Source organism: Phasianus colchicus, chromosome 8 (genome assembly GCF_987193195.1).
Source record: "Phasianus colchicus chromosome 8, bPhaCol1.hap1.1, whole genome shotgun sequence".
NCBI lineage: Eukaryota > Metazoa > Chordata > Aves > Galliformes > Phasianidae > Phasianus > Phasianus colchicus.
In genome coordinates, this window is record NC_143443.1 from 6,719,731 (window position 1) to 6,731,903 (window position 12,173).

The 12,173-nt window shown below is 38.4% G+C and overlaps 1 protein-coding gene across 11 annotated transcripts in view; it reads left to right on the plus strand.

Annotated features, from left to right (window-relative positions):
* GRID1 (glutamate ionotropic receptor delta type subunit 1) overlaps positions 1 to 12,173 on the plus strand; it is a 574,706-nt gene that overhangs the window by 162,344 nt on the left and 400,189 nt on the right. The window contains exon 1 of one of the 11 annotated variants that reach the window (XM_090144796.1): positions 4,718 to 5,069. The exons of 8 other annotated variants lie outside the window; for them this stretch is intronic. In XM_090144796.1, the coding sequence (XP_090000922.1) occupies positions 5,048 to 5,069 (22 nt within the window). In that variant the 5' untranslated portion in view covers positions 4,718 to 5,047. Of the gene's footprint in view, positions 1 to 4,717; positions 5,070 to 5,345; positions 5,688 to 7,405; positions 7,605 to 12,173 lie in introns of those variants that run through there. 2 more of the 11 variants (XM_090144800.1, XM_090144801.1) reach the window with 2 other exon arrangements.

A 12,173-nucleotide genomic window follows, 5' to 3' on the forward strand; every position in this document is an offset into this window, starting at 1 on the left:
TTGTTTTGATTCTGCAGAACATTATGCTATTATTTTACAGAAAAGGTTGTTAAGCACTGGAATAAACTCCCCAGGGAGGTGGTTGAGTCACCATCCCTGGATGTGTTTAAAATCCGTTTGGATGTGCTCAGGGACATGATTTAGCAGAGGGTTCTTAGAGTTGGGGTGGTATGGTTAGGTGGTGGTTGGACTCAATGATCTTTAAGGTCTTTTCCAACCTGAGTGATTCTATGATTCTGTCAAAGTGATTTAGCTACAGTTTGTCATATTTTATAGTAAATTTAAGTACAGGAAAGATTATATTTTCTGGTTTTTTTTTGTTTTGTTTTGTTTTTTTTTTTAAAGCAAAAAAGTGCATGTTTTGCTGGACTTAAGGGAACAGGAACTAGTAGGATGAATTAAGTGAAATAAACTAAAGTAGTGTCCCCCAGGGATGGGGCATCCACAGCCTCTCTGGGCAGCTGTTCCAGCACCTCACCACTCTGTAAAGAATTTCCCCCTGATATCCAACCTGAATCTTCCCTCCCTCAACTTAAAACCATTTCCCCTTGTCCTGCTGTTATCTATCTACCCTTTCAAAGAGTTGATTCCCCTCCTGTTTGTGGGCTTCCTTTAGGTACTGAAAGGCTGCAATTAGGTCACCCTGCAGCCTTTTTTTCTTCAGGCTCAACAAGTCCAGCTCCCTCAGCCTGTTTTCATAGGGGAGGTGCTCCAGTCCCCTGATCATCTTCATGTTGTACGGCATACTATGAAGTACTCTGTTGTGATGAGATACTATGGGTATAAATATAGTAATGCCTGGTGAATCTCATAAAAAGTACAATATTTGAATTCAGATATTCATGACTCTGGCCGTGTGATTTATTTATTCTTAATCTCACAGAAATCAGTGCACATGAAAAAGTTTAAAAAGATGGCTTGATGGAGAGCTAGCAAAAATATACATATTTGGGGGAAGTTAAAGAGCAAGAATTGGTTGTTTAAAATAGTTCTGTGGAAATTTTCTATTGGTAATTAACTGTTTTCCTTCCACCTTCTGTTTGCTTGTCTTAGACAGTTGTTTGGTCTCATTTTTCGTGCCTTTAACTGGCTGTTACAACCCAGTGAATTGTCTTTGTTAGAAATTTGTCATTCATCTGATGTCTGTACAGGGCCTAGAACAAGGAGGACCCAACCTTGTTAAAGTCGCTAGTTGCAAAGAGTAATACTAATAATTAAAAATGGCACGAGAAAATTGGATTGAGACTGGAGTTTGTATGAAATGTTATATTGAATGTAATAAAAAAGAGTCTTTAACATATAAATGGGTTTGAGAAGATACAGAGTAATCAAGTTCATCTGCATTTTTTTTAGTACTTTCCATCTCATGTCTCCCAAGGTGCTTTACAGCACAATAATCATGATTAACTCTGGATTTAATCAGTGAGCTGGTGCAGCAATCCACAAAGTGGGACAAAGACTTAGAAGAGCAGGGCATTGCTGAGGACCCTAGTGACAGTGTTATAATTCATGAAGAGATGTCAGCGAAAACCAGAACGTCTGGGTGTGACAGAGTACAGGAGTAACCTATTCAGTATTTCAGAGAAAAAGTTGGAACAGAAGTCCACAAAGATCTCTTGTTTAATGTACGAATTTCAGGATGGCAGGTTTGGGATGTGTGCTTTGTTTTAGGGTGATGCTGACAAGTCGTGAGAGAAATTAGACCACAGTTTCAGATTTACTTTGGTTTTACTTTCATAAACGTTTGTAAGTACAAATATCTCTTGAATATGAACTCTGTGAATTGCAAATACTGGTTTCTTGGCAACCACCTCAGCAGTTTGCTGTTTAAAAAGGGCACATTTTTGAATAAACTGGGAATTAACAGGCTTTGATGGTCTGACTGTAATGGAGATTTATGTCTTGTGTTTTAATTTTTTAAAAGTTTGCATTCTCAGTCCATCAACATGGTGAGTACCAAGCTAATCCATGAAGTGCCTAACTGCTGAAAACCAAGGTAGCTTTTCCTGGTTTGGATTCTTGAAATATGAACATTCCTTTTAAAGATATTTAATCACTAGGCAAATTAAATAAATTACTTTTTTAAAAGCTGCTGCCTTAAATGGGTAATTATGTCTTAGATGGGTAATTATGGAGGACTCACTCCATGTGTTTCTGAGAGGCGATAATGACGGGGAAGTACGCGCCTTGGCAAGGGGCTAAGAGGTGGATCAGGTGTACAGGGAAGAGTCTGGAAAGGATAAAGGGTATTTCATAGAATGGTATGGCCTAACAAATTTCAAACACAGGTTTTGTTTTCTCTCTACCTCTACTCTCATTTCACTGCCTCAAATTTAGGATCATTGTTCGTTGTCCTGGATTTCTGTAGAGCTTGTAGAAGCTGACTGAGATAGTGGGCAATGATCCAATTGCGAGAGTCCAGATGTCCACTGTGCAAGCAGTTTGAGTTCAGATCTTAGATACATATTTCTCTGATGTTCTATATGGCTTACTGAAATTGATATTAAAAAGTAATAGTGTGGGTTAGAAATAATTCCTTTTAAGTCTTTTATTATGTAAGGACTTTATTGCTTCCTGAGCAAATGAAATTTGTGGTTGTGGGAATTAGGTGTGATTTGGTAGGATATTGATTCTCCTGCTGTTCTGGTGAAGAAAAGGGAGGTCAGTGAATGGAGTAAAGAAGAAATATTTTCAGACTCTTTTTCTGGATGTTGTTGCTGGCTCTAGAATACATCTTCTAGACGTGTGTTGGATCAAGATTTTAGGTTGTACACTCTAAGATCATGGAAGTTTTAAAATTATGCCATAAGCGAATTATATCCTGCTTCAGATAAATGCTGGCTACTACTACCAGAACAGCGCCGTAATCATAACTGCATCAAAATTTATTACAAAGCCTCTCATTTTGTGACATTGCAATCTAAACATCCTGCTTACTTAACAAACGTGAATGAACCAATCTCTTCATTCCTTCAGAGAACAGCTAATTTTTCTGTAGAGAAGGAACTCATGGTAGTCTTACTGCAGGAGCTGCCGGGTGTATCGTGGAGTCATAGCTAGGAACCAGATCTCATTTGTCCTTGCTTTACCAACCCTCTCTCACTCTATCCAACTTTGTTTTCCTATGGCCCTTTCTTTAGTTAGGCACCTGTCAAGGTTGTCTGTAATTCTTGATGGCATGATTGTCCTTTTTGTCGTAATACATTTTCTTTTAAATCTTATGCATTTTTGTTTCTTGTTTTTATTCTGTGAGATGGAGGGAAAAAATACTTGGATAGCCTTCAGATGATTTAGTAGCATTGGCTGGTTCAAAGATGCAGAACTTCTTGAGGCAGGGAACTGTGACTTTACTCATATATGTGCTCAGGGAAGAAGAAACTCAGATTAATACTCCTTTTACACCTGGAACTTCTAATGTCTCACTGGACACTGATGGATACAGACCATGCATGCTGTCTTCCCCAAGTTCATGTTGCACGAAGTCACAATCTACATATTATCACAATCAATATTTTATTTATTTACTGAATAAAATATTTATTGTTTTACTTGCCATTATTTTCAGAATCTCTTGACACAATCATTGCATTATGTATACTTATGGGTATGTTAGTTTGTGCTGAGATGAAGATGGTACCACACAGATTTTAACTGTTAAGTAAAATCTGACTACATATAAAGAACAACTTAGACAGATGTATTATGCTAAAGCAAATGATGTTACTTTTTACTACTTCCCTCTGGAAAAGAGACATGTTTTTGAGATGAAATCCAGCGATTCAAATGAATTTTTTATATAACTTGCATGTGTACAGAATTCATTTTCTTCATCATCTAATGGATAGTCTTATGTAAATGTGACAGTCTTGAGAAACTGAGCTTTCAGATGCAGTGGGAAACAACTGCCTGCATTTGTTTGGCATCATCAGTTCATCAAGACTTTCATCTTAGAACTGTGGAATCTTTAAGGTTGGAAAAGACCACTAAGATCATCTAGTCCAACTGTCAGCCCATCATCAGTGCTCCCACTAACCCATGTTCCTCAGGGCCACATCTACATGCTTCTTGAACACCCCCAGGGATGGTGACTCCACCACTGCCCTGGCAGCTTGCTTCCTGCTTGACTGCTTTCTCTAAGAATTTTTTTCCTAACATCCAACCAATCTTGTACAGACAGTTACAGTTAGAGCTTCCAACGCTCCTTAAGAAGTTCCATAATCTTAACACTAGTACTGAGGAAAAAGTGTTATCTAGGAAAGCCGCTAGAAATATTTAATAGAAAATTTATAGGGCTGCTGTAGAGTAGATGAGTGGTTACTGCCTTCCTCTTTATTGTTTTGGTTTTGTAGAGACGGTGAATGTGGTTTCTTGAATAAAAAAATGGGTTTGATCTCGCTTCTAACAGAGCAGCAAAACTTCTACCTCTATTGAATGTATGGATACATAGCTATTTGCCCCTGAGAAAGGTTTTTTTTTTTCTTCTGTTGAGGACAGATTTTGCATTTACAGCATTTCTTTCATCTGGACTGTCTGAATGTCTGTGAAAAGACTGATTGTGCCCCAAAACTTTCACCTTTTGTCCTAGTGCTCTCTGTCCCTTCTGAACGTTCTGGAATATAGGAGCTCCTCTGCTTTAAATCTGACCTTGTTACACTGAAATCAATGAAGAGAATTATCATCTCCTTGTTGTTGATAGAAGCAGAGTCGAGCCTAGACTTCCAGAATCACTTCTAGCAGGTACCTTGAAGCCACACTATGCTGTTTTATGATTTCTGTCAGTTTTACGCATGCCATTCACATGCAAGGCAGTTATGGGGCTCATGCTAAGGCAGCAGATGGCTCCAGGTGGAAAGCAGAGTGGTGAGCAGCATATGGGCTAAACATGCAGCAGAAAGGCAGTTGTGGGGGAGCCTTTAAAAGGGAATTTCCAACAGGTGTGGTGGAATCTTTCTGAATGCAGGAAACTGGAGGAACTCTTGAGAAGAGCTGGTCTGCTTAATGCTTTTGAGCATAGCTTTCATGTGGAATTTCAGTGTTTTAGAAGTAGATGATACAACTTTCCTATGCAGGTAACAAATCAGATTTATTTACCTCTTTATCTGGTTATTTATGGTCACTTTTGCTTATTATTAGCATACTGTTTTTTATTTCTTTGGAAACTCATTTTATGTTTGTGAGCTCTGAAAGTCATAAATCCTGTCTGGGTCTACCCTTACTGCAAGAAGATCATTCTACAGAAAGTATTTGGGGTGCAAAAGTCAGCAATCAGCCCTGAGGAAAGAAATCTATCTATTTTCTTCTGACTCCTATTTGACCTGGCAGCCTCATTGGGTTGGGAGCTGTCGCATTGCTATTTATCTGGTGTTTAAACATGTTGGGTGCCTGGAAGTCACGGACAGATAGTTGTTGTTCTTCCAAAGGGAATGCTGTTGTATGCTGAGCGATAAAAATGTATGAACTTTGTTAAAGCATGTAGGGGAACTGCTCCATCACAGCTTGAACTGGTGATTGAGCACCTGCTGAAGGGGGCTGACTGGCCCAGGGAGGCAAATTATTTGCACCTGTGCTTCCCACATGACCAGAAGGGGTGGGCCCCAGGCTAGCTATTGAACAGAGAGCATCTCTTGCATCTTGGGTGCTCCTTGAGAATGGGTATTGCATAGCCAGCGGCCTCCTTTAGCACTTGGGTGAGTTCCTTTTTTTCTATGATTATTGTATCTGTGAATACTTTGATGTTATCAAGAACTTGTCAGAAGCAATTTTCTTCTTCGTAAGCAGAACATGGTGTATTTCAATAGGCTTGGATATTTATTATTTTAATGTAGTTTTACTTCTGCATTGGCTTTTGGTTCTTAGAATACTATAATTTGTTTGTTATTATGTATGTTGGATTATAGAATTCAAGTGGACAGTGTAGAAGGATGTACACTAGGTGCTATTTTATACTTTTTTTTTTTTAAATGTGAAGTGGTGGAAATTGCAACCTTTGCACCATGGATTAATTCCATCCTGCTACTTGTTTTGTGGAAGCTTAATTGATGGAAAGTGGGTGAAAAAGTTTAACAGTCATATTGATGTTAAGGATATAAGAAAATATACAAGTTCCATGATAATACGTTGGTACGTGTCCTTCTCTGTAGAAATATCCTCTTTAGAGAGCCAGAGTAAGTGTGGTTAGGAGCGTGAAGGGAAAGACTTGGCTATGCAACTTATGTGTTTGGGTGTTTTTGTTGTTTTTTTTTGTTTTTTCAAGCACTAGTTAAATTGCATTGGTTTATAATAAGCATTTATATTTTAACAGATAATTCATTTTTATTCTTTCTCTAGTAGATCCCTTATACATAGAAGTCATAGGAGTGTGAAATTAAACTTAGTGTACACTATGGCATATACTAATTACTAACTTAAGTTGGTTTTTTTTGTTTTTTGTATTTGCTTCTTTCAAAAGCTGCTGGTAACTGCACTGTGGTAGTTTGCTCCTTCTTGAGTGGCTTATTTCACCTTTTGTGGATGTCAGTGGTACGTTGTGAATTACAAGGGTTTATTTCAGTGCAACAAAAACTGAGATATCTATCAGCAGGGAGGGAGTTCAGTGTTCTTAAACTACCAGCGTGTAAATGAACTCCAAATGGTGTTCAGGGAGCTCTGTGAAGTGCTGTAGTTTCTGTGCTTCCTGCTGTGAAGGATGACTGTTGATTCCACTAGCTCATCCAGAGGGAGGTTTTTATTCTAGCTCACGTTTGAATGACTGATTCATGTTATGGTGTACATGCGTAAGTGCAATTCATTGATTATATTTTCTACTGTTCACAGGCGCTACTTATACACTTCTCTATCAATAATAAAGTGTCATCACTGGAAGCTTTTGTCTGGTGTGCTGCTAATAGCAAGAAAGCTTATATCATTGTTAGCTGTTCCTGGTGTGTCTGAATGAGTTGCTTTACCTCTCAGAAACGCATTTTTTCAGAAGGGTGGGAAGAGTGATGGCAATTGTTAGGCATGGTTACTGTGGCTCCCTGCTACAAAATTTTGGTGTTTTTTCTAAGCAAATTTGCTGTCTATGAAATCCAGACCCAGGTAACTCTGGGAGGGGAGAAGGGGGAAATATTTCTGTGAACCAGCAGTGCCCTTGGGAGCTCCAGCCAAGGGTTGAGTATCTTTATACCTTTAGCTTTCAGTGAACTTAACCCATGCTTGAATCAGGCCTGCAGCGGAGGTTGAAGTAACTCCTGCCCTTTAAATAGAAATAAATTTATTTAGTGGAAAACCAGTCTTTACAAGGGAGTTCTTCTTACTGCCTCGAGAAAGAATGTAGAGAGGATGTGTTTATTCAAACATTGTAAGGTATGTTAGAGACTTCTTGTTTATCTTCCTTCTTGAATTCTGTGTTGTAGTGGAAATGCTAAGTCATGGCCTGAACCAGAGATTGAGCACCTGGTGGGATGGCAGGGCCAACCCAGGGGAGCTCAGCTGCATGCAATGCAGCTAACTGACTAGAAGGGCTGGAGCCAGGATCCGCCCCTTACAGACCTCATTTAAGGGCTGGCAGGGGAGCTGAGGGCATCTCTTGCTGGAAATCCCTGTGTATCTGAGGCATTCCAAAGGTAAGTAGCTCTTTTCCTACATTTCTGTGGCTGTTGCGTTTGCTCTTGTTCTCATTTGCTGTAGGCAAAGGTTTTGCCACTCTACTGCTGTACTTTCCATCCAATTATAGTATTACTTATGTTTATACCTTTACTGACAGATATCTGCAGAACTAGAGAGTCATCAGCTTTCACTGAGACCCAACACAATCAAAGTAGTACAGTGTATTAATATGGGTTTATCAGATATACTTCATGTGGATAGAACCACAAAAAACTCTGTCCTAGAGTTTTTTGTGGTTCTATCCACTTGGCTAGAAGTTACAGCATGAAGCATTTAGATGCTTGTATAAATTATTTAGTTTCATTGAAAGTTACCTGCTGTCTCAAAATCATTTAAAAACTAATTATGTTTTAAAAGTTTAAGTTTAAAGTTAATATTTTTAATTTAATGAGATGCTTTCTTGTGACACCTAATTGAACTTCTGACTGAACTTATTTATTCACTGAGAATCTGTATTTTGAACCAACAGATTTCTAAAAAATATGACTGATTTTAAGCTTGGATCTCTGATGTCTTGAGATTTTCCTGTACCTGTGTTATGCAGGGGGGAAAACAATGAAGAGCTCCCTTTCTGGGAAAAAGTCAACTGCAACATTTTGTGTAGGGTAGACTTAAATGTTTTTTTAACTTTGTAAGTCTTAGTACATTTAAATCTGAGTACACTTACTAATTGTATGTTTAGTATTAAACCCTGCAGTTTATTGAACTCACAAGCTTTAAATTTATTTTGCCCAGTTCAGGCTTGCTGATTTTTTTTCCTTAGAGAATTTAGAAGCAGTGACCTGCAACGTGCATGCTGATGCTTAAGGGGCCAAGACTGATAGCAATTTACCTCCATAGGAAGTTTAAATTCTTCACTTAATAGTTTTCTCTAAATTAATCTTGAAGAGATTTTATGCTTTGGACATTGAGGAATGGTTTGTGCAGTGAAAAGCCATGTTTGACACTTCCAAGGTCTGTAAAATCAGCACCTGGAGTTTACCTGCTTTTTTGCTGGGCTCAGCAAAAAAGGCCCTCCCTTATTTCTAACAGAGAGGTGAGAATATTGTTTTCATGTACAGTTGAAAATACTCTGCATGTTTTCATAGCTAACTTCCACAAAAAAAACACCCTGAAGTTGCACCTTGGACTTAACTGTGTGTGTGTGCCTGTGCTGAGATCTTCCATCAGAAACTAATCCTCAGTCAGTCACCAACTTCTGGTTTGTGTCACGAACCAATTTCAAACTCTCAAACTGAGCCTTTTCAGATGAAATTAAACTGGAAGATGCTCTCCAGGTGGACTCCAAAAGCTTCAAAAGGACACTTAGCCCACAGCACAGAATCAATGCTAGTGCTAAGCAAAACCCTATAACGTTATTCTGGGAACGCTTGGTCAATAGCTCCTGCTGATTCATTGCTTGTGGGAGCAGCTCACACTGTTTTGACTTGCTGGCTAATACAGGTAAAGTGTGACATTATTTTTTTTGTATGTGTGTACCACAGAAAGTAGAAGGTCGTTTGAGTGTGAAGTTGAGGGATGAAGAAAGAAGTATGAAATATCTATGGAGACCAACTGAGAGCATAGAAATGCTTCTCATTTGAAAAGGAAAAAAGCTGCAGCCAACACAACGCTATGTAAACTCTGATTTTATTTTTTTCTTTCAATGAGGATGAATGAAAACCTCACTTTTACTTCTCACAGAGGACAAGGGATGACTATACTTCTTTGAGGTATGGGAGAACCATCTCACTTTGACCTCTGAGATTTAGACACACATCTCAACTTCTACAGTAGCTTGGTAAATGCCAGCTTTGTAAGTCGTTACTGGATATTTTGTTTTGCTTCTAGTGTTGCCCATTGAGGTTCCACTTTGCATACAGTATGCATTTACTATGCGAAGTGAGGAAGAAAGAATTGTTACTAAGGTAATCAAGCCCTGGGTCCCAGTTCCTGCTGCAGTTTTTGGTGCAAAATAAGACAGCTTCAGCAATTTGTGTTGTGTATGTCAAGATTTCAGTAATGGAGATAAATCTAATTGAGTTTCAGCTTCTGGACTGTGATAATGAAAATATTTGAAGAGAATAATAGTTTATATTCCACAAGATTGAACAAATAAATAGAGGGGGTGAGGAGGGGGGGTTGTGCCTGGAGTAGGAAAGGCCTGCTCTCATAGTTAAGGCTGTATGAATGTATTGCTTTCATCATCTATTGCTCCACTTGTCATTTTTATCACGTCTTATATGTGCTCTTCTCAATTTGCCTCCTGTTTTTTCTCCTGAGAGCTTGTTGTGCCACCGTGACTATCAGGAATGGTGTCCTACTATTTATCCACATGGAAGGGTTCTGATTTTTCTATGTCGTTTCTGTTTTGAGAGTATGTCCAACCTTTTTATGGTTTGATGTGCCTGGTGTCCTTCCACTGTTAGACTGGACTATACCTTTTTCCAGTATTGAAAAACTGTTTTTCCTAAGGGAAGCAAGAATGCAGCATACTGGAAGAGGACTTCTATGCTATTACTATTCTTTTTTTTGTAGTGTTTTAGTAAAAGCTTTCCTATCTTAGTAGAAGTAACAGGAAAACTGTGATAAGACTAATTGATAGAAGCACTGTCAATCAAAATATAAAACTGAATCCTCAGTAAAATTTGCATAGTAATATATTGTCATAAATGTTGCTTTCTCATTCAGGATTTTTTTTATCTTATGTAGGGTGTTAAAAATTATTATGGAAGCAAAATATAGAGTGGTGATTCCTAGGCAAAGTTGTTCAGTCTCAGTACCTTTCTTTAAATGGTTTCCTTTTGTAATTTTTCTTTTGATTACCATTTATTCTTCTTACATAAGACCTAATCAAAAGACTGGGAAACTGAAAGTGCTCTCAGGTTGGTTTTTTTTTTCCTCTTAGAGATGTAATAATTCTACGTAGCCCAGAGGAGAACCATATCCCCCTTTTTGTCTTTTGTAAATACTGATATTCAAAGGCATTAGGTGTATAGATGCTCACACAGATGATGTAAAAGACACCTTTGAGAACTGGTAGCATACACAACGTATTCATTATTTTTCTGCTTTACTGTTACTATGCTCTTCGCTAACTACTAGCTTATAGAAACCTTTCATGTTGCATTTTTCATTTTATCTTGTTTTTTAGAAGAGCTTCGTTTATGCTTGCGTGTGTATCTTCCTTTTTCTTGCAGTTTCTTGCCTTGTTTAATTTCAGCTGACATTAACAGAAGGTTGACTGGACTGGGGAAATCCTATTGGCCTTCCTTGCAGCAACTGGAGGAGAGTCTCCCTTATTTTTTTCGTATCAGAATATGTAGTGAGGTGGGTAGTCCTCAGTGGTTAGTCACCTCAGGAGCTGTTGCATTTGTTGGAAGTGATCATGATTTAGATTGTAGGGCAGGTTACTGTTAGGACACAAATTCATTGAAAAAAATCTTCTGCTTAAAGAGCTGTATGGGAACTGCTGAGTCATGGCTTGAACCTCTGATTGATCACCTGAGGCAAGCAACGAGTCAGCCATGGGAGCACAGGTGAAGGCAATTCGCCTATGCTGCCAGAAGGTGTGGAGCTTGGCTCTGCCTCTCCTAGACCCATTTAAGAGCTGACTACCAGTGGGGAAGGATCTCTTCTGGAGATCCCTCCTCTGGAGTTTTGCAGCAAGCCCAGGACACGGATAAGCTTTTTATCTTTTCTCTTTTTGTTATTATAATCTGCTTTGCCAAACTCTCTTGTTTATTGCATAATTATAACATCTTTATATTCATTGACTATACAAGAGCTCTTTTATTTTTTTAAATGTAGCATGTTTATTTTTGATTGTGGCTCCCCTTCTCCCTGCTGTGGAATGACCAGAGAACTGTGGTGGCATACACTTGCATTCAGAAAAGTAAATTTCAGAAAGCATGTTCTGGTAAGCAGCAATTAGAACATTTTCTTGTCATCTTCATACCGACAGCATATATTTAGTTTTATCTGGACATCTTGCTAAACTATTTAATTTCAGCCCTGTTGGGCAATATTTCCTTGAATTAAGTAATAATAGCAAACGTACTCAATGCTTCTGCACTTAAAAAGGTTTCCTAGGCTACTGCAAGGACATCTGGTGTTGATATCAACTTTGTATGGCTATTCTGTATTTTAAGTATGTAATGGTTTACGTTACACAGAATGAGGCAGTAGAAGCCTTTTGTGGTATTGGTGTTGACTGACATCAGAAACTTCATGGAAAAAAGTTTTCTTTGGAAGGGACATGTATTTGTGAAGTAGTCTGGCAATAAAAATTGCTTACTAGTGTTTTGTGTTGGATTGGCTGGAACCGAATGATCGTTTTTAGTGTTTTGGGAACCACTTAAATAAGTGTGTCTGTAGTACAGACGAGAGGAAGGCTAACCTTCTCATAAAGCAGTGGGAGAGAGATTGAGCTTCTTACCATGTCATGGAACCATGTGTAAGGCAAATTACAACTTGTTCAGAGGGCTCAAGAATCTTGGATGCGGAATTGTTTGATTGAAATCCTTATCAGTTTAACAAAGCCTTGA